Genomic DNA, 24,447 nt, shown 5'->3' on the forward strand with positions numbered 1-24,447 from the left:
ACTCCAATTTAAGGTGCGGTGGTGGGAACAAAATGAGATACAAATAAATTACACAAGAAGTATTAAAGATACAACTAGTAATTGAAATTACTACGCTACTTAGTGTGTGTTTACGGTTGGACTTCATTTCATATCCACATCATGACCATGAACCAGAATAGTCAATCCAAAGGTTGTTTCAATTCCTTAGAGAAGGGGTAGGGAACCTGTGGCTCTAGAGCCAGATGTGGCTCTTTTGATGACTGCATCTGGCTCTCAGATAAATCTGAGCTGACATTGCTTAACACGATAAGTAATGAATAATTCCACTTGTAATCACGGTGTTAAAAATAAGGTTTAAAATATAAAACATTATCATGCTTTTTTATGTTCAAGAAGTTGCGTTAATGGTAAAAAGTAATTTTTATTGGTTAGTGTGGGGCTTGTCCTCCTGGGGGTTCTTCAGACCACCAAGCACCGACATGAAAGCCTGTTTCAGGGTTACAATATTGTTTTATTTTTCAATAAGTCCCTCAGTTGCTTTCCAGCAATTGTCTTTTTCTCTTTCGTCCTCACTCACGCTCTGGCTCCAGCCCCAACCCCGTCTCTCCTCCTGGCTGCTGCTTATAACAGAGCAACAGGTGATTAGAGAACAAGGCCCAGGTGGGCCGTCTACGCACCTGTCGCTGATTTCGAGGCCGGTCCTGGCAACACCCTGCTTCGCTGCAGGCCCGCAGGCCACGCCCTCTCCACAGTTAGCTTCAGAAAAATAATGTAATTACAAAGAATAAGAGACCTATTATACTCTATAAATGTTGGTCTTAGTTAAAAACTCACGTTTTTTGTTGTGTTCAGCGTTACCAAAAATGTTACACGGCTCTTAGGGAAATACATTTTAAAATACTTGGCTTCTTGGCTCTCTCAGCCAAAAAGGTTCCCGACCCCTGCCTTTGACTCTGACTTATTTTCTAGACTCATGCAGCTTGGGCAATTGTGAACGCTCATCGGAAAGTCCATAGAACAAATTTAAAAAAACATCTTGCAAAATTTGGCTGGCAACTGCGAATCTTGTCCTTCGCTTAAACGAGCCATTCATAAGATTGATTGATTGAGAAGTTTACTGACATCTTAAAGAATTGAATCCATGCAAAGCTTTAAAAAGGTAAATGGAATGCACAAAAAGCTTGTTTCCATTGTGGTCCATTAAATATTCATCACATTTGATACATTCAATAATAAAATATATATAACCTGGAATATGTATACAAAAAAATACGTATGTACATATACACAACATACATATCAGGTAGTTTGAAACACATTATATACAAAAAATGGAGAGGGTGAGGGGGTATATACACTATGTACATGACACTATGAATTAAAAAAAAAAACATTTTTTTTTCCCCTTGGCCTCAGTCTGGACCCCCTCTCCAGAGGCCCAAGCTTATACCATTTTTTTTTATTTTATTGTATTGTATTTTAATCTTTGATTTTTTTTCTCCCATCCCCCCACCTTGTTTACCTGTATCTCCCCTTTTTTGTAAGGGGCGCCTTACAAACACCGTCAGCGATCCTGTTCTGTCTCCCTGTAATGTTTGTCTGATCTTGAATGGGATTGTGCTGAAAATGTTATTTTCCTGAAGGAACTCTCCTGAAGGAAAATATAAAGTATTATCCATCCATCTATCTATCTATCTATCTATCTATCTATGTACATGACTATGCACATGTTGACTCAAAGAGTGTGCAAAAGAGAATGAGAAAATATATATACACCATAAACAAATATAAACCTGTTTGATGCTTCGGAGAGTTGCTGGGGATCAATTTTGGTTCAGATCAGGTAAAGGTTGAGCTGAGCCGTGATTGTATGGCAGATTTAAAATTTAGTAGGGACGTTCAAATTTTAAGGTCTGATGGTAGTGCGTGGTGGCAAAATAATGGAATGCATTTTTTCCCATGAGAGTCTTGAATGTGGAGGACGAGGTCTAAAGAACTTCCTCTTGCTTAGTACCTGTGAGCATCATGAATTGATTAACGTGAACTCCGACTTAAACAAGTTGAAGAACTTATTGGGGTGTTACCATTTAGTGGTCAATTGTACGGAATATGTACTGTACTGTGCAATCTACTAATAAAAGTCTCAATCAATCAATCACTTACTCTGGTGAAGTAGTTTGACAGATACTTGGGGACAGACTTGATTCGTTCGAAATCGCCACACGTCGAGTTTTAACTAGAAAATCGTGCACCGTCTGTTTCAATTAAAGGGGAACATTATCACAATTTCAAAAGGGTTAAAAACAATAAAAATCAGTTCCCAGTGGCTTGTTGTATTTTTTGAAGTTTTTTTCAAAATTTTACACCTCCCGGAATATCCCGAAAAACTGCTTCAAAGTGCCTGATTTTCGCCATCGCTATATCCACCCGTCCATTTCCCTGTGACGTCATACAGTGCTGCCAATACAAACAACATGGCGGTTACCACAGCAAGATATAGCGACATTAGCTCAGATTCAGACTCGGATTTCAGCGACTTAAGCGATTCAACAGATTACGCGTGTATTGAAACAGATGGTCGGAGTATGGAGGCAGATAGCAAAAACGAAATTGAAGAAGAAATTGAAGCTATTGAGTGAATAGCTATTGACGCTATTCGGCCATAGCGTGGGTGTACCTAATGAAGTGGCCCATAGCATGGCTGTATTAGCATCGCAGGTAAAATGTGCGGATCAAACGATCAGGACTTTCGCATCTTGAGACACTGGAGCAACTTAAATCTGTCGATTGGTAAGTGTTTGTTTCGCATTAAATGTGGTTATCTAGTTTCAAATGTACCTACAGCTAGCGTAAGTAGCATGTTAGCATCGATTAGCGTAGCATGATAGCATCGACTCGCTGGCAGTCATGCCGTGAACAAATATGTCTGATTAGCACATAAGTCAACAACATCAACAAAACTCACCTTTGTGATTTGGTTGACTTAATGGTTGCAAATGCATCTGCAGGTTATCCATACATCTCTGTGCCATGTCTGTCTTAGCATCGCCGGTCAAATGTGAAGACACTCTGGTACATTCAATGGGGTCTGGCGGCAGATTTCTTGCCAGTGGTGCAACTTGAATCCCTCCCTGTTTGTGTTGTTACACCCTCCGACAACGCACCGACGAGGCATGATGTCTCCAAAGTTCCAAAAAATAGTCGAAAAAACGGAAAATAACAGAGCTGAGACCCGGTGTTTGTAATGTGAAAATGAAAATGGCGGGTGTGTTACCTCGGTGACGTCACGTTCTGACGTCATCGCTAAAAGACCGATAAACAGAAAGGCGTTTAATATGACAAAATTCACCCATTTAGAGTTCGGAAATCGGTTAAAAAAATACATGGTCTTTTTTCTGCACCATCAAGGTATATATTGACGCTTACATAGGTTTGGTGATAATGTTCCTCTTTAAAATACCGCTATTCCAATAAAGGATGATCATGGTCGTGGGATATCTCTTACAATCATGAATCAAAAAGTGCACGGTTGCTCAGTGATCAATAAAATAGCTTAGGACATTTTATTCAGAGGATCATGGACCGGATAAAAGTGAACCTCCAAAGTTGAAAAAAACCCCCGACCCATCATAGTCCTCCAAATCAGTGTGAACAAACCCTGTAATCACCCAGTGGAGCCAAGTTAAATCTATTCCTTGTCCTTTGAGGTCGGCGTAGCCATCAGCCATTTTAGCAAAGCGATGTGTGGAAGGTTTGCATGGCTGAAAGTAATGTTCCGGTAAAAAGCCAAGATGTATAACGGGCTTTGCCATGTGGCCCAGCAGGAGGCCAACATGTTGAATTAGCAGGCAGAAGCTGAGCAACAGGCCTCTTACTGTTTAATCATGTTATCTGGGGGGGGGGGGAGAGTGCACAGCAGGGGTGGGGGGGGGGTTGTAAGGTGGGACAGTGGGAGGGTGTCGGCCCCTGGAGTTGGATGATCGTGACCGCAAGGGAAGATTAAACGTTTGAAAGCTTTGACAAACATCTGTTGAAAGTGCAATGCAAAGTACACATGAATATCAAGTCAGACTACGTTGACAGAGCTGCTGTGGAAAGGACGAATCGATGGAACAACGCACGGAACCCAAAAGCAGGGAAGTTGGCACGTTGTGTAATTCGAAAATAAAAAGAGAATACATTTGCAAATCCTGTTCAACTTATATTCAATTAAATAGACTGCAAAGACAAGAACGTCAATGTTAGAATTGAGAAATTATTTTTTCTTTGCAAATAATCATCAACTTAGAATTCAAAGGCAGCAACACATTGCAAAAAAAGTTGGCCCGGGGGCATTTTTACCACTTTGTCACTTGGCCTTTCCTTTTAACAACACTCAGTTGTCAGGACGTGGACTTGGGTGTGGTTTGTTTTCTCGTGGTGCAAAGCGATTGGACCGGACACGACGTCAAGGTAATGACATATTTTAGTTATACAGAGTTAATTTTTACAGCAAAATTTGATTCAGTTTTAGTCATAGTCTTTTGACTAAAATATAATTTAGTTTTAGTCATAATTTAGTTATTCAAATTGTTTTAGTCTAGTTTTAGGTGACGAAATATCATAAGATTATAGTCGAGGAAAACTACAGTAGATTTAGTCGACTATAGGGTAGTATGTAAACTTTCCCTTCAATTTCAGTAGAAGCATTTAAGTCTCACCTTAAAACTCATTTGTATACTCTAGCCTTTAAATAGACCTCCTTTTTAGACCAGTTGATCTGCCGTTTCTTTTCTTTTTCTTCTATGTCCCACTCTCCCTTGTGGAGGGGGTCCGGTCCGATCCGGTGGCCATGTACTGCTTGCCTGTGTATCGGCTGGGGACATCTCTGCGCTACTGATCCGCCTCCGCTTGGGATGGTTTCCTGCTGGCTCCGCTGTGAACGGGACTCTCGCTGCTGTGTTGGATCCGCTTTGGACTGGACTCTCGCGACTGTGTTGGATCCATTATGGATTGAACTTTCACAGTATCATGTTAGACCCACTCGACATCCATTGCTTTCCTCCTCTCCAAGGTTCTCATAGTCATCATTGTCACCGACGTCCCACTGGGTGTGAGTTTTCCTCGCCCTTATGTGGGCCTACCGAGGATGTCGTAGTGGTTTGTGCAGCCCTTTGAGACACTAGTGATTTAGGGCTATATAAGTAAACATTGATTGATCATTGATTGATTGAATTTGTGAAAATCAAAGCAAAACAGCGGAAAAATAACCGATACAAGTCGTGTTTTGATGAAACTCATGTCTCAAATGTAGTATTTCACGAGTAAGCGGTGTAATAAACCAGATAACGTGGAGTGAGTTTTATGTTGTGGAAAATGCTGACCTGGGTGTGGATTTGGGGGTGATTGGACTGTAAATGTCGCTTCAAGTTTGTTGTGTTTTTCCCCGTAATCCTGGTGCTGCATTTCTTACACGGCGTCTTCTTATCTTTGACCTCAAATATAACATTTCCCCAAATGTCCTCTCTCCTCTTCCTCCCCGGTGTTGACATGTTGTCTTCTGCCGCGCATTCCCGGGTCAGTCTCAAACACAAACTACGTTGACGTAACTTCCTCACCACGTCGCTCTGATTGGTTCTCTTCCCAACTCCTCCCGCCTCTTCCTAACGAAACGAGTTCCGATTGGATCTCGTCTCTGTCAGACATTTTCGTCTCGTTTTTATTCGTTGACGAATATGTCAATACACCTCATCATCGTCTTAGTCCACGTAAATTATTTTATATTTAGTTATTGTCTCGTTTTAGTCAGGAAAAAAAAGGTTGTTGACGATAACTATAACACTGTAATTATACTATAAACAGGAACAAACAAAAGGCGCTCTGAGCGGAGGTTCAAAACTTGACTATGAAAACAAAAACTTGCACTAAGGCAAAACTATGAACATAAAACAAAAACTTGCACTATGGCATGAATTACGAAAAACTTACTTGGAATGAGAAAGGAACATGGGTCTTGAGTAGAAAGTGATGTTGCCAGGCTTACTACCTGGCATCCATCCATCTTCTACCGCTTCTTCCCTTTTGGGGTTGTGGGGGGCACTGGCGCCTATCTCAGCTACGATCCTTTCCTTTTAACAACACTCAGTTGTCAGGACGTGGACTTGGGTGCGGTTTGTTTTCTCATGGTGGAAAGCGATTGGACCGGACATGACGTGAAGGTAATCCATCCATCTGTTTTCTACCGCTTATTCCCTCTGGGGTTGCGGGGGGCGCTGGCGCCTATCTCAGCTACAATCAGGCGTGGAGGCGGTTTACACCCTGGACAAGTCACCCTCTCATCACAGGGCCAACACAGATAGACAGACAACATTCACACTCACATTCACACACTAGGGACCATTTAGTGTTGCCAATCAACCTATCCCCAGGTGCATGTCTTTGGAAGTGGGAGGGGCCTATCCCCAGGTGCATGTCTTTGGAGGTGGGAGGAAGCCGGAGTACCCGGAAAGAACCCAACTGTCGCTTAAATAATACGGTGATGATTGAACACAGGTGTGTGAGTTCAAACGTGGAACAGGTAAAACAAATGGGTAACCATGGAAATCAGGGAGTGAAAAAACAGGAACTAAAAAGAGTCCAAAAACAAAACAGAACATAACTTAAACAAAACATGATCCCAGACATGACATCAGTAAACATTTGGGAACTGAGGAGACCATTTTTTAGAAGCTTTTCAGATGGAATTATGTTCCATTCTTGCTTGATGTACAGCTTAAGTTGTTCAATAGTCTCCATTGTAGTATTTTAGGCTTCCTTATGCGCCACACATTTGGGAGACAGGTCTGGACTACAGGCAGGCTGCACTCATTTACTATAAAGCCACATTGTTGAAGCAATTGGCTCGGCATTGTCTTGCTGAAATAAGCAGGGGCGTCCATGAAAAAGACATTGCTTGGAAGACAACAAAAGTTGCTCCAAAACCTGTATGTACTTTTAATGGAGCCTTCACAGATGTGTAAGTTACCCATGCCTTGGGCACTAATACACCCCCATACCATCAAATTTACACCTAGAACAATACGGAGGGTTATTTTCCTCTTCCAGAGGACACGACGCCCCCGGTTTCCAAAAAAATTTTAAAATGTGGACTCATCAGACCACAGAACACTTTTCCATTTTGCATCAGTCCATCTCAGATTAGCCTGGGCCCAGCGAAGCCGGCGGCGTTTCTGGGTGTTGTTGATAAATGGCTTTGGCTTTGCATGGTAGAGTTTTTACTTGCATTTACAAATGTAACGACAATCTGTAGTTACTGACAGTGGTTTTCTGATTCAGAATCTTTTTATTTTGTTTTTTTTTGCAATTTACACAATGTGCCAACTTCACTGGTTTTGTGTTTTGTACATCAACAGTACATGTAATTGTAGACAATAAAAACAACCCTGATGGCGTTGTGATATGACATGTCTTAATACTTAATATAAAGGACATTGCAATTTCGGTTTTCATATAGTCAGTTCGCAATGTGTGTGTGTGTGTGCGTGTGTGTGTGTGTGTGTGTGTGTGTGTGTTGCTGTTGGCAACATTCTGAGAATAAGTGCACACCCGGCCTATTTTCCTGTGTGCAGGCCAGCGTATCGTGCTCTCTAAAGCCCAGGAAATTGTAGTCCAGTCAAGCAGAAAACAGGAGAGGAAATTTAACAACAGGTTTTCTAGTTGTGGCAACTACAAATGGAATGGGGTATTACAAACCCCGTTTCCATATGAGTTGGGAAATTGTGTTAGATGTAAATATAAACAGAATACAATGATTTGCAAATCATTTTCAAGCCATATTCAGTTGAATATGCTACAAAGACAACATATTTGATGTTCAAACTCATAAACTTTTTTTTTTGTGTGCAAATAATCATTAACTTTACAATTTGATGCCAGCAACACGTGACAAAGAAGTTGGGAAAGGTGGCAATAAATACTGATAAAGCTGAGAAATGCTCATCAAACACTTATTTGGAACATCCCACAGGTGTGCAGGCTAATTGGGAACAGGTGGGTGCCATGATTGGCTATAAAAGCAGCGTCCATGAAATGCTAAGTAATTCACAAACAAGGATGGCGTGAGGGTCACCAATTTGTAAGCAAATTGTCGAACAGTTTTAGAACAACATTTCTCAACGAGCTATTGCAAAGAAATGAGGGGTTTTTCCATCTACGGTCCGTAAAATCATCAAAAGGTTAAGAAAATCTGGAGAAATCACTGCACGTAAGCGACGATATTACGGTCATTTGATCCCTCAGGCGGTACTGCATCCAAAACAGACATCAGTGTGTAAAGGATATCACCACATGGGCTCAGGAACACTTCATAAAACTACTGCCAGTCGCTACATCTGTAAGTGCAAGTTAAAATTCTGCTATGCAAAGCCAAACCCATTTATCAACAACACCAAGGAACGCCGCCGGCTTCGCTGGGCCCGAGCTCATCTAAGATGGACTGATGCAAAGTGGAAAAGTGTTCTGTGGTCTGACGAGTCCAATTTTGAAATTATATTTGGAAACTGTGGACGTGGTGTCCTCCAGAACAAATAAGAAAAGAACCATCCGGAGTGTTATTGGAGCGAAGTTGAAAAGCCAGCATGTGTGATGGTATGGGGGTGTATTAGTGCCCAAGGCATGGGTAACTTACACATGTGTGATGGTATGGAGGTGTATTAGTGCCCAAAACATGGGTAACTTACACATGTGTGATGGTATGGGGGTGTATTAGTGCCCAAGACATGGGTAACTTACACATGTGTGATGGTATGGGGGTGTATTAGTGCCCAAGGCATGGGTAACTTACACATGTGTGATGGTATGGGGGTGTATTAGTGCCCAAGACATGACTAACTTACACATGTGTGATGGTATGGGGGTGTATTAGTGAACAAGACATGGGTAACTTACACATGTGTGATGGTATGGGGGTGTATTAGTGCCCAAGGCATGGGTAACTTACACATGTGTGATGGTATGGGGGTGTATTAGTGCCCAAGACATGGGTAACTTACACATGTGTGATGGTATGGAGGTGTATTAGTGCCCAAAACATGGGTAACTTACACATGTGTGATGGTATGGGGGTGTATTAGTGCCCAAGACATGGGTAACTTACACATGTGTGATGGTATGGGGGTGTATTAGTGCCCAAGACATGGGTAACTTACACATGTGTGATGGTATGGGGGTGTATTAGTGCCCAAGACATGACTAACTTACACATGTGTGATGGTATGGGGGTGTATTAGTGAACAAGACATGGGTAACTTACACATGTGTGATGGTATGGGGGTGTATTAGTGCCCAAGGCATGGGTAACTTACACATGTGTGATGGTATGGGGGTGTATTAGTGCCCAAGGCATGGGTAACTTACACATGTGTGATGGTATGGGGGTGTATTAGTGAACAAGACATGGGTAACTTACACATGTGTGATGGTATGGGGGTGTATTAGTGAACAAGACATGGGTAACTTACACATGTGTGATGGTATGGGGGTGTATTAGTGCCCAAGACATGACTAACTTACACATGTGTGATGGTATGGGGGTGTATTAGTGAACAAGACATGGGTAACTTACACATGTGTGATGGTATGGGGGTGTATTAGTGCCCAAGGCATGGGTAACTTACACATGTGTGAAGGCACCATTAATGCTGAATGGTCCATACAGGTTTTGGAGCAACATATGTTGTCATCCAAGCAACGTTATCATGGACGCCCCTGCTTATTTCAGCAAGACAATGCCAAGCCAAGTGTTACAACAGCATGGGTTCATAGTAAAAGAGTGCGGGTAAATAACCGAAAATACCCTAACCCTAACCTTAACCAAAGTGCATGAACCTTATGATTTGACACATTGGTATTTTCAACATGATTAGACAACATTGTGACAACAATTATGAGACAGAAAAGAGACAGTATATATGTCACCGTTACGGAACGGAATCACCAAAAAAAAAACAAAAAAAACATGACAGATGCTGTAGCCAACTTGGCAAAGCAATTGGAGTGACTCACTTTAAGTCTGCAGGACACTGAAGTGGAATGAGTAGATAAAACCAGCCAAGAATGTTCAAATAAAACAGGGCATCCAGAAAGTAGTCACAACACCTATGGGAGTCGCTCTTTCCTGCCAATAAAGCGCCTTAAAAAGCATCCAAACACTTCCATCAAGGTTTTATATACACACTGTAAGTATATATGTAATGCAGTAACAGGCACATTTATAGGGTTTCCCCTTAATGTAATTGAATGTTGCACGCCGCCACGGCGTTTTCATTACTGCCACACCTTAAAAATACATTGTTGTATTTCTTTTACTTGAAAACAGATTAAAGAAATATAATATATTGTGAACCCGAAAATAAATCACTGAGTTTGAGGCTATTTTTAACTTTTTTTTTCCAATCTTTTGATAACAAACGGCACAGTTCCAACAGGTTTTACATCCCGTGCAAACACTTGTGAAAGCACTTGGGAAAGTGCTGACTCACGAGAGTCCGCGCTTTCCCCGGACCCAAAACGACATTTCCTCATTCTCCGCCAATCACGCCATGGTGCGTTTGCAAACATGGGAAAAACTGACATTAAATCCAAACCCCACAAACATTAAAACCAGCTGCTCATCACAGTATGAATCGATAAATATATATATATATATATATTTATATATAGTGTGTGTATATATGTGTGTGTGTTTGTATGATGTATGTATATATATATATATATATATATATATATATATATATATATATATATATATATATATATATATATATATATATATATATATATATATATATATATATATATATATATATATATATAGACCACAAAAGTTGTCCACTATTGACAAGAGATGTAATTTATGTTAATACTAATTCATAATAACAGATTTGTTTTAAAAGGTAATTATACTTTTTTGGAGCCTTTTAAAGAAAATCATATCAGCATAGCAAATTACTTGATGACGTCATTGTGACCACACCCATAGCCACGCCCCCACCGCCGCAGGTATCTTGGCAATTGAAATAATTTGTCTTATTTACCCATTTTGATCATTTTAACTATACGGCGGCGCATTAATTTCACAACCGCATCGCATTTGTTTTTTCTTCGACAGCATCACCAATTACAACTCCCTGAAGTTTTCATGAGACACAACAAACATAATAAATCATCACATACTGTACAATGTCTGCTTTCACTGAGATGCCGACTCTTAGGATGTTGATATATTCCTATTTAAATTAATTCAGCATAATCCTCGTGGACCAAAGCGTCGTTTCGGGTCTCATTCCTCAATACCGAGTCTAAGTTGGCTGTCAAAGTTTACCAACTTCTTGTGTTTGTTTACACAACATATCACTATCACTGTAAGCATAATTTATCATCTAGTCAAAAGCATTGAGGCGAGAAAGCAGCTCACCCGTTGATGATGTCAGTAAAGCAGCAAAAGGAAGTTGACTCTCTGATCAATGCACCACTAAAATAGGTCCTTAACTTAGCTTTTATAATAACAATGTTACTAATACTTGGTCAATATTTAGCACCAGAAATGTAGGATGGTTATATATTGGGTTTTATTGTCGGAATAAACGCAGTGAAGTCATGACTTTGTGGATCAAATTGAGAAAAATCCTAGCGGGCCGGTTCTAATAGTAATCAAATATCATCCTGGGGGCCATAGATCTTTCATTCGCGAGCCGGATCTGGCCCATGGGCCTTGACTTTGACAATTAGGCCCTAACTGTCAATGACTGGGTCAGTCTGCAAGGACCATTCGACACTTTAAATGGGTTACATTTAAGGGTAGACCTGATAGGAGAACTTTCTTCTGAGTCATGATTTGGTCACAGACTGACTGTGTCCATGTGATAAGAAGAGAGAATAAAGTGACAAGCAGGCCTGGAAAATAAATGAGGGCAACAAGGACATTACGAGCTAAGGGAACACGATTTGAAAGTGGTTCTCAAATATTATCCACTTATAAAGTAAACATAAGCAACTGAGATGGGCTTATATATATATATATATATATATATATATATATGTGTGTGTGTGTGCATGCATGGAGCCCTGCCTCAAAAGAAAATATTTACCTTGGTGCCCTAAAACATGAGTCCTCCTTTGAGGCAACACTTGCCTTGACTTTAAAAAGTAAATTCAAGGCCTGCATCTGTGCGATTCTAACAGAGGCCAGTCAACTTCTAGAATAGTGCTGGTGATCTGCCAGATTGCCTGTGTTTCAAACTCAGTAGTCAGCACGCTCGCCTCTCACACCGGCAACCTGTGTTTGCGCCCCGCTCAGAGCAGCATGACACACATCGCGGTCGAGACAGACAGTACTCAGTCGCTACACCAAGCAGAGCCGTCTGTGATTGACAGCTGTGCACACCAATAATTGCATCCCACAGTCAAATTTGGAGGCCCATAATTGGCTTGAGCTTGTGCATGAAGGTGCAGGAGCAACACTAACACTGCTTTGGACAGGGATGTGGAATAATGATGTGCTGCAGGTAGGTTAATTGCATTAGCATTTTTAACCAGATTAATAATGATGATGGATTAATCCGCATTAATTCACTAATGCTGACAGCCCTGAATGTGAAGCATTAATGTTGCGTGCAACCTAACTTGGTTTTACGACATCTGCTAAATGTGAAATATTCATGAAATAGCAGGTGGAGTACAACCACAGGAGAGTTGCTGCTGATGGGCCGGGTAATGGCGTCTCCAAATGTTCTAATTCCATTTCAAGCTGGTATCCTGTAGTCACCATTAGGTGTTTTCAACATTATAGGACTGAATTTTTAGGCAAAAAACACTGATTGCCGAGCAGGGAGACAAGTAAAAGTGTAAGCCTGATCAAAAGATTGGCTTGCAAACTTAGAAAAAAGGTGATAGATCAACTGGAATACTTAAATATTCCTTCTTTCCTCTCACACTTTGGACCCAAAATAATAAAAAAAAAATCATGACAGAGGGAAAAAAAAGGGCATACATTATTCATTAATATAATATATACCAAACCAATGAAGTTGGCACGTTGTGTAAATCGTGAGTAAAAACAGAATACAATTATTTGCAAATCCTTTTCAACTCATATTCAATTAAATAGACCGCAAAGACTAGATACTTACCGTTCAAACTGAACATCTTTGTTATGTTTTACAATTATTAGCTCATTTGGAATTTGATGCCTGGAACATGTTTCAAAAAAGCTGGTACAAGTGGCAAAAAAGACTGAGAAAGTTGATGCATGCTCATCAAACACTTATTTGGAACATCCCACAGGGGCGAAGGCTAATTGGGAACAGATGTGTGCCATGATTGGGTACAAAAGCAGCTTCCATGAAATACTGATGGAGCCAGGGTCACCACTTTGTGAACAAAAATTCATGAACAAATTGTCAAAACAGTTTAAGAACAACATTTCTCAACGAGCTATTGCAAAGCATTTAGGGATTTTACCATCTACGGTCCGTAATAGCATCAAAAGATTCAGAGAATCTGGAGAAATCACTGCACGTAAGCCATGATACTACAGACTTTTGATCGATTGATACTTTTATTACCGCTAGGGCGGTACCGCATCAAAAAGCAACATCAGTGTGTAAAGGATATCACCAGATGGGCTCAGAAACACTTCAAAAACCACTGTCATTAACTGCAGTTTGTCAATACATCTGTAAGTGCAAGTTAAAACTGTACTATGCAAAGCAATAGTCTTAATTGTCCACTATTATGTGTACTGGTGACGTGTAAATCCCAAAACCAGTGAAGTTTGCACGTTTTGTAAGTCGTAAAAAAAACGAATACAATGATTCTAAATCAGAAAACCACTGTCAGTAACTACAGATTGTCGCTACATATGTAAATTCAAGTTAAAACTCTACTATGCAAAGCCAAAGCCATTTATCAACAACACCCAGAAATGCCGCCGGTTTCGCTGGGCCCGAGCTCATTTAAGATGGACTGATGCAAAGTGGAAAAGTGTGTTGTGGTTTGACGAGTCCACATTTCAAATTGTTTTTGGAAACTGGCTGCCGTGTCTCCTGTAACAAAGAGGAGAAGAACCATCCGGATTGTTCTAGGCGCAAAGTTCAAAAGCCAGCACAGCATCTGTGATGGTATGGGGGTGTGTTTGTGTGAAGCCACCATTAATGCTGAAAGGTACATACAGGTTTTGAAGCAACATATGTTGCCATCCAAGCAACCTTATCATTGACACCCCTGCTTATTTCAGCAAGACAATGCCAAGCCACCTGTTACAAGAGCGTATCTTCATAGTAAAAGTGTGGGTACTACACTGGCCTGCCTGTAGTCCAGACTTGACCCCATTGAAAATGTGTGGCTCAACATGAAGCCTAAAATACCAGAACTTAAATTGTACATCAAGCAAGAATGGGAAAGAATTCCACCTGAAAAGCTTCAAAAATTGTTCTCAGTTCCCAAACGTTTACTGAGTGTTGTTAAAAGGAAAAGCCATGTAACACAGTGGTAAAAATGCCCTATGCCATTAAATTGTAAGTTAATGAATATTTACCCCAAATAAATAAGTTCCTCAGTTTGAACATTAAAGGGGAACATTATCACAATTTCAAAAGGGTTAAAAACAATAAAACTTAGTTCCCAGTGGCTTGTTGGATTGTTTGAAGTTTTTTTCAAAATTTTACCGGTCCCGGAATATCCCTAAATAAAGCTTTAAAATGCCTTACTTTCGCTATCTTCGAAACCACTATCCATTTCCCTGTGACGTCATACAGTGCTGCCAATACAAACAACATGGCGGTTACCACAGCAAGATATAGCGACATTAGCTCGGATTCAGACTCGGATTTCAGCGGTTTAAGCGATTCAACAGATTACGCATGTATTGAAACAGATGGTCGGAGTATGGAGGCAGATAGCGAAAACCAAATTGAAGCTATTGAGCGAATCTATTGACGCTATTCGGCCATAGCGTGGGTGTACCTAATGAAGTGGCCCATAGCATGGCTGCCTTATTAGCATCGCCGGTAAAATGTGCGGACCAAACGATCAGGACTTTCGCATCTTGTGACACTGGAGCAATTTAAATCCGTCGATTGGTAAGTGTTTGTTTCGCATTAAATGTGGGTATCTAGTTTCAAATGTACATACAGCTAGCGTAAATAGCATGTTAGCATCAATTAGCATAGCATGTTAGCATCGATTAGCTGGCAGTCATGCCGGGACCAAATATGTCTGATTAGCACATAAGTCAACAACATCAACAAAACTCACCTTTGTGATTTCGTTGACTATCGTTGCAAATGCATCTGCAGGTTATCCATACATCTCTGTGCCATGTCTGTCTTAGCATCGCCGGTAAAATGTGGAGACACTCTGGTACATTCAATGGGGGTCTGGCGGCAGATTTCTTGCCAGTGGTGCAACTTGAATCCCTCCCTGTTAGTGTTGTTACACCCTCCGACAACACACCCACCAGGCATGATGTCTCCAAGGTTCCAAAAAATAGTCAAAAAATCGTAAAATAACAGAGCTGAGACCCGGTGTTTGTAATGTGAAAATGAAAATGGTGGGTGTGTTACCTCGGTGACGTCACGTTCTGATGTCATCACTAAAAGACTGATAAACAGAAAGGCGTTTAATTTGCCAAAATTGACCCATTTAGAGTTCGGAAATCGGTTAAAAAAATACATGGTCTTTTTTCTGCACCATCAAGGTATATATTGACGCTTGCATAGGTTTGGTGATAATGTTCCCCCTTAAATGTCTTTTCTTTGCTGTCTATTCAATTGAATATAAGTTGAAAAGGATTTGCAAATCCTTGTGTTCTGTTTTTATTTAAGTTTTACACAACGTGCCATTTTCAATGGTTTGGGGTTTTGTCCAACTGCATTTTGCACAAGAAGAGAATTGCTAACCTGGTAGGAATCGATGACCTCCCGGTCCAGTGAGCGGGTGACTGACACGTCTCCTGTGTCGATGTCAATGGTGAAGAGACCCCTAGGATCCTGGTCAGCTCCATGGCCTGTCAGTCGGAAAATATGGTCCCAAGACTTCTCTGTTGAAATTACCTGGAAGCAAATACCACCGAAACAACTGTAAATTTGGCAATTTTGAGGGATTTCTAGAATGTAGAATGCAAATGTTACTCACATGAGACTATTTTTTGCCAGCACCATCAAAGGTCGGCCAGGAAGACGAAGATGCAATTTGAAAGAAAAGGGGGGAAAAAACATGTTAGATTTTGAGTACAAATCATGAATTCAAATTTCAGATTGTAAAAATCAGTGAGACTTTCAAAGTTAAATAGTCAACATTTTTGGGGAATTCAACCATCATGTTCTGGAAAGAAAAAAAAATGCCTCAAAGGAGTTCCAGCCATCATTGGTGAGGTTTGAAAATCAGTATCCAGGTCAGTGGGAATTGAACGCATTAACTCCACCAGGCCTGCGATGAGGTGGCGACTTGTTCAGGGTGTACGCCGCCTTCCGCCCGATTGTAGCGGAGATAGGCCCCGAAACCCCAAAAAGGGAATAAGCGGTAGAAAATGGATGGCTGGAACTCCACAAGGCTTTGTCCTTTTCATGTGATGCCTGCACATTAGGGCGGCAGTGATAGTTTGTTTAGTTTATTAAGGATCCCCAATAGTCTACACCGCAGTGGAGACTATTCTTCTTGGGGTCCAGGCAAAAAACAAACATCACACAATTACATAACAAAAGATTACAATGCAGTACAACATGATCAATAATAAAAGCTTTGAAGTCGGGATGTTCGCTACAATGTTCCCTCCTCGCTTTGCTGGACACTCACTTTGGACTTAGTGCAGATTTTAAAGCACCATTGAGTGCATTGTGATTTGACTACTAATTTGAATGTATTGTTAACATTATGTAGGTTTCATGAAGTGTTTTTAGAGCACTGGAAGTGCTTATAAGTGTGTGTGAAAGATGTGTGGAGGGGTTGTGAACACTTTAAATGCATATAATAGTCACTGAAATCATAAAATTAAATTATGTCCCCACTTCAGGGATTTCACGACAATAATCAAGTAACACTGTCTTTATATCACAATGAGATCGCTTTTTCTGCCGATTATACACTATATTGCCAAAAGTATTTGGCCACCCATCCAAATGATGAGAATCAGGTGTATAGAATCAAGCACTTAGGCAAGGAGACTGTTTCTACAAACATTTCTGAAAGAATGGGCCGTTCTCAGTCATTTCCAAGGTGGAACCGTCTTAGGATGCCACCTGTGCAACAAGTCCAGTCGTGGAATTGTCTTGCTTCTAAATATTCCAAAGTCAACTTTATTATAAGAAACGTGAAGAGTTTGGGAACAACAGCAACTCAGCCACCAAGCAGTAGGCCACGTGAACTGACAGAAAGGACATAGTCTAAAGACTTTCTGCACAGAGTTTCAAACTTCATGTGACCTTCCAATTAGCCCACGTACTGTACGCAGAGAGCATCATGGGATGGGTTTTCATGGCCGAGCTCCTGCACCTAAGCCATACATCACCAAGTCCAATGCAAAGCGTGGGATGCAGTGGTGTAAAGCACGTCGCCACTGGACTCTAGAGCAGTGGAGACAAGTTCTCTGGACTGATAAATCATGCTTTTCCGTCTGGCAATCTTATTGACGAGTCTAAATTTCAAGGTCGCCAGACGAACGTGACAGGAATTATGGAGCTTGTCCCCTTGGTTCCAGGTAAAGAAACTTTGAATGCTCCAGGATACCAAAACATTTTGGACGATTCCATGGGATGGTGAGTAAAGGCAGGTGGCCAAATACTTTTGGCAATATAGTGTGTAGTGTAGCTGATGAAAAGAACACTTTTAACATTCGTTTGTTTTGTCTTGTCATAAATTTCTTGTAATCTCTTTTTCCACTGCTCTCCAAAATCCAAACAATGGAAGTTATCAACTGGCCTCTTAATAGAATTGACAAGATCCCGGGTTGAAGGGAAACCTGCCTGCCCTGACAGAACTGTTGTTGCCTGAAACACGACACACTCTTGGGAGAAGCGAAGTTCAAGATATCTACATATTCAGAGTCTTGATGACAGGACATCTGCCGTTCGGAGTATCAGTCGCCCTGCTGTATCGACACATTGGAAGATGCTGGCAGGCGTTCAAAGTACCGTGAAGCTGCCGCAAATGATTGTTAGGATGCGGCGTAACTCTGGGCACTCAGACTGTTTGGGATTTCACGCTAAATCACAAACTGGGAAACATCTAGGAAATGCCATCTGCTCTGCAAGGCAATCTATGATGAATTGGAGGAAAATAAATAGACTCGCTCTAACCCAAGTCTTCTAATCTGGATGGTTTTCCCTGACTGCGAGTGAAATGACAACGCTACAAGATTTGTTCTCAAAGAAACAATGAATTCCTTCCGTTTCTCAGTTCCAGAAAGGTCACATGTTGACATATCCGATAATATCGGAAGTCCGATATTATCGGCCGATAAATGCTTTAAAATGTAATATCGGAAATTATTGGTATTGGTTTCAAAGAGTAAAACGTATTACTTTATAAAAGGCCCACACCTGGATTCGAGTCCCGGATGCCCAACATGTCCAAAACGCCCCCATTAAAGTCATACCGGAAGTGACTGTACGTAGTGGTACACGGACATTGGGAGAAGTACAGAGCGCCAATAAACCTTAAATGATAAATGGGTTGTACTTGTATAGCGCTTTTCTACCTTCAAGGTACTCAAAGCGCTTTGACACTACTTCCACATTTACCCATTCACACACTGATGGAGGGAGCTGCCATGCAAGGCGCCAACCAGCACCCATCAGGAGCAAGGGTGAAGTGTCTTGCTCAGGACACAACGGACGTGACGAGGTTGGTACTAGGTAGGATTTGAACCAGTGACCCTCGGGTTGCGCACGGCCACTCTTCCACTGCGCCACGCCGTCCCTAAGGCACTGCCTTTGCATGCCGGCCCAATCGCATATCATTTGCGACTCTTCACACACACAAGCGAATGCAAGGCATACTTGGTCAACAGCCATACAGGTCACACTGAGGGTGGCCGTATAAACAACTTTAACACTGTTACAAATATGCGCCACACTGTGAACCCACACCAAACAAGAATGACAAACATTTCGGGAGAACATCCATACCGCAACACAACATAAACACAGTACAACAAATACTCAGAACACCTTGCGGCACTAACTCTCTCTACACTATTCACCCCCCCGCTACCCCCTACACCCCCACAACTCAACCCCGCCCCCTCAACCTCCTCATGCTCTCTCAGGGAGAGCATGTCCCAAATTCCAAGCTGCTGTTTTGAGGCATGTGACTTGATTAACAAAATTTGTTGGTATTTTTGTTTCCATAACTTGAGTTTATTTATTTGGGAGAACCTTGTTACGTTGTCCCCGTGACCCCGAAAGGGACAAGCGGTAGAAATGGATGGATCGATGGATGGATGTTACATTGTTTAAGGCAGGGGTAGGGAACCTATGGCTCTAGAGCCAGATGTGGCTCTTTTGATGACTGCATCTGGCTCTCAGATAAATCTTAGCTGACATTGCTTAACACGATAAGTCATGAATAATTCCGTTGGTAATCACAGTGTTAAAAATGACGTTCAAATAATAAAACATTCTCATGCATTTTAATCCAACCATTTGTTTTCTACCGCACCTGTTCAAGAAGTTGCATTAATGGTAAGAAGTGTTATATTTATTATTGGTTAACTTTAGAATAACAATGGGAGTGTATATTGTAGTGGGAGTGTAAATTGTAGCGTCCCGGAAGAGTCAGTGCTGCAATGGGTTCTGGGTATTTGTTCCGTTGTGTTTGTATTACGGTGCACATGTTCTCCCGAAATGTGTTTGTCATTCTTGTTTGGTGTGGGTTCTGTGATAGCAAAATTACTTGTACTCGTTTTAATAGATGATGTTCTTGGAACTGGGTACCAAAAGTTGTTTATTGGGCTCGGGAATGTGACACTTAGCAAGAGATCTATTATCTGATCAAGCTCTGTCTCCTGTGTCTTTGATGTAACATGTGGACTTTAGTTGACCTGGGCATGTGTGTCATTTATTCTTGACCCCCAACAGAGCTAAGTTGTTCCCCTTTCCTGAGTGACCCCCCCCTTCTGGGCAAACGACACCCTCTCCTTCTTCACAGGACTTTGGATATTCATTCCACTGGTGTACTGTATTTAAATGAGCATGGAGGGTGGGACTTCTGAGAATGTATAATTGTCATGTCAAATTCTAAAGGACTTAGAAGAAGCTGGAACGAACGGATGTGTTGTTCTGGTTTGGTCTCACTTTGCAAAGCTTGTTATTATTTGTTTGTTACTTTAATAAATCATTTTAAAGCTATTTGTCACTAAAGGATCGTCTTTAAGAAATTTCCACGACAGTTCACAGTGTGGCGCATGTTTGTAACAGTGTTAAAGTTGTTTAAACGGCCACCTTCAGTGTGACCTGTATGGCTGTTGACCAAGTGTGCTTGCATTCACTTATGTGACTGGGCCGGCACGCAAAGGCAGTGCCTTTAAGGTTTATTGGCGCTCTGCAAAATAATATTTTTCATAGAGGACTTGATTACTAAAACAAATTAATACCTGCGGCCTGAGTTTTACATTCAAAAAACACCAACATCAACACCACAGTGGTCAGCGCCTGCTGGTTATGAGACAAACCGGGGGAAGGGTAGACAAGTGAAAGCAGGAATGGACCACTGGGATCCACAGATGGCTCAGCCTCAAACTGCAGGGATGCAACACTACAAAAAAGCGCATGCTGTTGTCAAATGAGACAGAACGTGCTACAGAGCTAATGACATATAAACTTCAGCGGGAACATAAGCAAAGTGTCGGGAGAAGTTTGGCGTGGTCACAAGACGCCTGCCTCAGTGGGAGATGATGGTGCAGTGCACTTAGACAACAACACTTATACAGGTGGTGGCAACAACACATGCATCCTTTGGACTGGTCTGTATTCACTCTATGTTTCACTGGGATGGATGGATGGATGGATGGATGGATGGATGGATGGGAAATAAAGTGTATGAGAGTGTGTATGGATGTGTGTGCGTGTGTGTGTTGCGAAGGAATTCTGGGGCCCCTGCAAGACAATTGGTGTGGGCCCCCCGACCCCCAATGTTCTTGTTTTTGAGTGTTATTGCATTTGATTTTTCACAATTACCTTCTTAACAAGTCCGAGCATGATTATGTAAATGAGGTATTATTTGTCTCCTTCTCATTTCACTGATTTGCAACAAGTTATTGTACCTCTGATTGCAAATACATGTTCAATTAACCACTCAAAGGGTATTTTATTGTGTTTAACAATCAAGCACTGATATGTAAAACAAACGCAGAAAAAAAAAAAAAATAAATAAATAAAGTATCCATGCTCAAGATGGTCCACAGGTAAATATGTACCATTTACCTTAAATGCGCAAGTAAAACAAAGAGCATTGCTGTGAAACAACAAAGCTCATTCAATCTCAAATAAGGTTTAAATTTAAATAAAATTTAGCATTTATAATTGAACTAGCCAAGGTGTTTGATTCTTAGTTACTGCTGATTTTGGTGCAACAGAGCATAAAGGTGTATTTTTATAATCTATATATATATATATATATACACACATATATATATATATATATATATACACATATACATACTTATACATATATATATATATACACATACTTATACATATATATATACACATACTTATACATATATATATACACATATATACATACATATACACACACACACATATATATATATATATATATATACACATATACATACTTATACATACATATATATACATACATACATACACATATACATATACACATATATATATATATATATATATATATATATATATATATATATAGCATGGGTGTCAGACTCTGGCCTGCGGGCCAAATTTGGCCCATCTTGTGATTTAATTTGGCCCTTTAGGCGATATCAATCTAACATTAGAGCTGGCCCCCCGGTATTATAACACCGCATTCACCGCTAATACTCATACTTACCAACCCTCCCGATTTTCCCGGGAGACTCCCGAATTTCAGTGCCCTTGCCGAAAATCACCCGGGGCAACCATTCTCCCGAATTTCTCTCGATTTCCACCCAAACAACATCATTGGCACTACATTCAACGTCCTCTACAACCTGTCGTCCCGTCCGCTTTTTCTCCATACAAACATTGTGTCGGCCCAGTCACATACTATATGCCGACTTTACAAACAAACAAGTGAATGCAACGCATACTTGGTCAACCGCCATACAGGTCACACTGAGAGTGGCCGTATAAACAACTTTAACACTGTTACAAACACTGTGAACCCACACCAAACAAGAATGACAACCACATTTAGGGAGAACATCCGCAGCGTAACAAAACATAAACACAACAGAACAAATACCCAAAACCCCTTGCAGCACTAACTCTTCCGGGATGCTACAATATTTGAAAATCGATTTTGCATGTCACTATAAAGTTATACAAGCCTTGCTTGTTCAATATTCAATGCAAAACTTGTTTGGGTCCCTATTAAAAGGATAATTTGTTCAACCTTGGCCCGCGGCTTTGTTCAGTTTTAAATTTTGGCCCACTCTGTATTTGAGTTTGACACCCCTGATATAGATAGATACATACCAGTATGGTATATACATATACTGTATTTCCTTGAATTGCCGCCGGGTATAAAATAACCGCATGCCTCGTTTTACCGCCAAGTCAAACTCGTTTCGCCAAATAATTAGCGCATACTTAGAATTAACCGTGCTTAGAATTACTGCCAAGTCAAACTTGTATCGGCAAAATAATTAGTGCATGCCTCGGTTTACCGCCGGGTCAAAGTCGTTTCGTTGAATAATTAGCATATGCCTCATTTTACCACCGGGTCAAACTCGTCACGTTACGAGTGACACTTCACCTGTCAAAGCATCATTTTCCAAAATGAAGGAGGCTGATTTCAATAATTTAAAATCGCATAAAGGGAAGAAGATAATCAGCTATTCAGTAGGAATTAAGGTCCAAGTTATTGAATATGCTAAAAAGAACAGTATGGAGGGAACCGCTCGAAAGTTCAGAGTAGATGCTCGCAGAACAAGAGATTGGTGTAAGCTGCAGAATAAGTGACAACATTTTTCTAAACTGGACTTTCAATAAAAAGCAGGAGGTAATAATTAAAAGAAGATCTCCATCGAGACAGAGAGACTTTTAAAACTGAAGAAAGATAAGGAAGACTTCTATAAAAAAAAGTTATCGATGCTTTTGATCAGAAGGAGCGGCGCATGGACTTCATTTATAAGTAAAGGTAAGACCATAATAATGTTTTTTTTTATTAAATGTGCTTTTCATGATGTATCCTTACATCACACTCAAATTTATAAGCGCATGCCTAAATTTACCGCATGCCTTTGGTAAGCGCCGGAGTGAGCAGAGATTTTAAATTAATTACTGTCCCGGCGCTAATTCATGAATGCATTACTGGGTCTTTTGACGCAAATTAAAGAAAGATGATGTCAATACAACAAATCGTTTGTTTGTTTTGGTGTGTTTGTAGCAAAAAGTGACCAATTTTGCCACATTGTTTTGTTGCTGATGTTGTTTTAGTGTGGTTACGGGCCAGTTGTTGCTCAATAAAATGATTAATGATGCAGACCTCCACGTCATCATTGTTTTCTCTGTTGTGACCACTTGATGGAAATAGCACTGAATAATTGGTTGTCTGTTTACTTTGTTTAGAGTTTAAGTTTTATTTGGACCAGAGAGCAATGCTCAAATGTGCAGGCAAACTCCTCAGAGGGAACTTTGGTGTGGACTAGCGTTGTCCCGACATCAATATTTTAGTACCGATACCAAAATGTGTTTTGATACTTTTCGGTACTTTTCTAAATAGGATGGCCCACAAAAAAAGGCATTACTGGCTTTATTTTAATTAAAATTCTGAGGGTACATTAAACATATGTTTCTTATTGCAATCGAATAACAATTATGTGCTTAAATAAAATAGTGAACATACAAGACAAGTTGTCTTTTAGTAGTAAGTAAACAAACAAAGACTCCAAATTAGTCTGCTGACATATGCAATAATAATAATAATAATATGCATTGTGTCATTTACCATTCTATTATTTTGTCAAAATTATAAGGGACAAACTGTAAAAATGTGCATGTTCGAAATAAACTCAAACTCAACTCAACTTGTTCATTTACTGTTAATATCTGTTTACTTTCTCTTTTAATGTGTTCTATCTACACTTCTGTTAAAATGTAATACTCACTTATTCTTCGGTCGTTTGATACTTTACATTACTTTTGGATGATGTCACAAATTTAGGTATCGATCCGATACCGAGTAGTTAAAGCAGGGGAAGGGAACCTATGGCTCTAGAGCCAGATGTGGCCCTTTTGATGACTGCATCTG

The 24,447-nt window shown here is 40.5% G+C and overlaps 1 protein-coding gene across 1 annotated transcript in view; it reads right to left on the bottom strand.

Moving 5' to 3' along the window:
- Nucleotides 1-24,447, bottom strand: part of cdh13 (cadherin 13, H-cadherin (heart)) — a 795,802-nt gene that overhangs the window by 433,254 nt on the left and 338,101 nt on the right. Inside the window, exons 5-6 of the mRNA XM_061917999.1 lie at nucleotides 16,153-16,158; nucleotides 15,918-16,070 (exon numbers count right to left, since the gene is read on the bottom strand). Of these exons, the coding sequence (XP_061773983.1) occupies nucleotides 15,918-16,070; nucleotides 16,153-16,158 (159 nt within the window). The remainder of the gene's footprint in view (nucleotides 1-15,917; nucleotides 16,071-16,152; nucleotides 16,159-24,447) is intronic.

The sequence above is a fragment of the Nerophis ophidion genome, linkage group LG12, assembly GCF_033978795.1.
Source record: "Nerophis ophidion isolate RoL-2023_Sa linkage group LG12, RoL_Noph_v1.0, whole genome shotgun sequence".
Classification (NCBI taxonomy): Eukaryota; Metazoa; Chordata; class Actinopteri; order Syngnathiformes; family Syngnathidae; genus Nerophis; species Nerophis ophidion.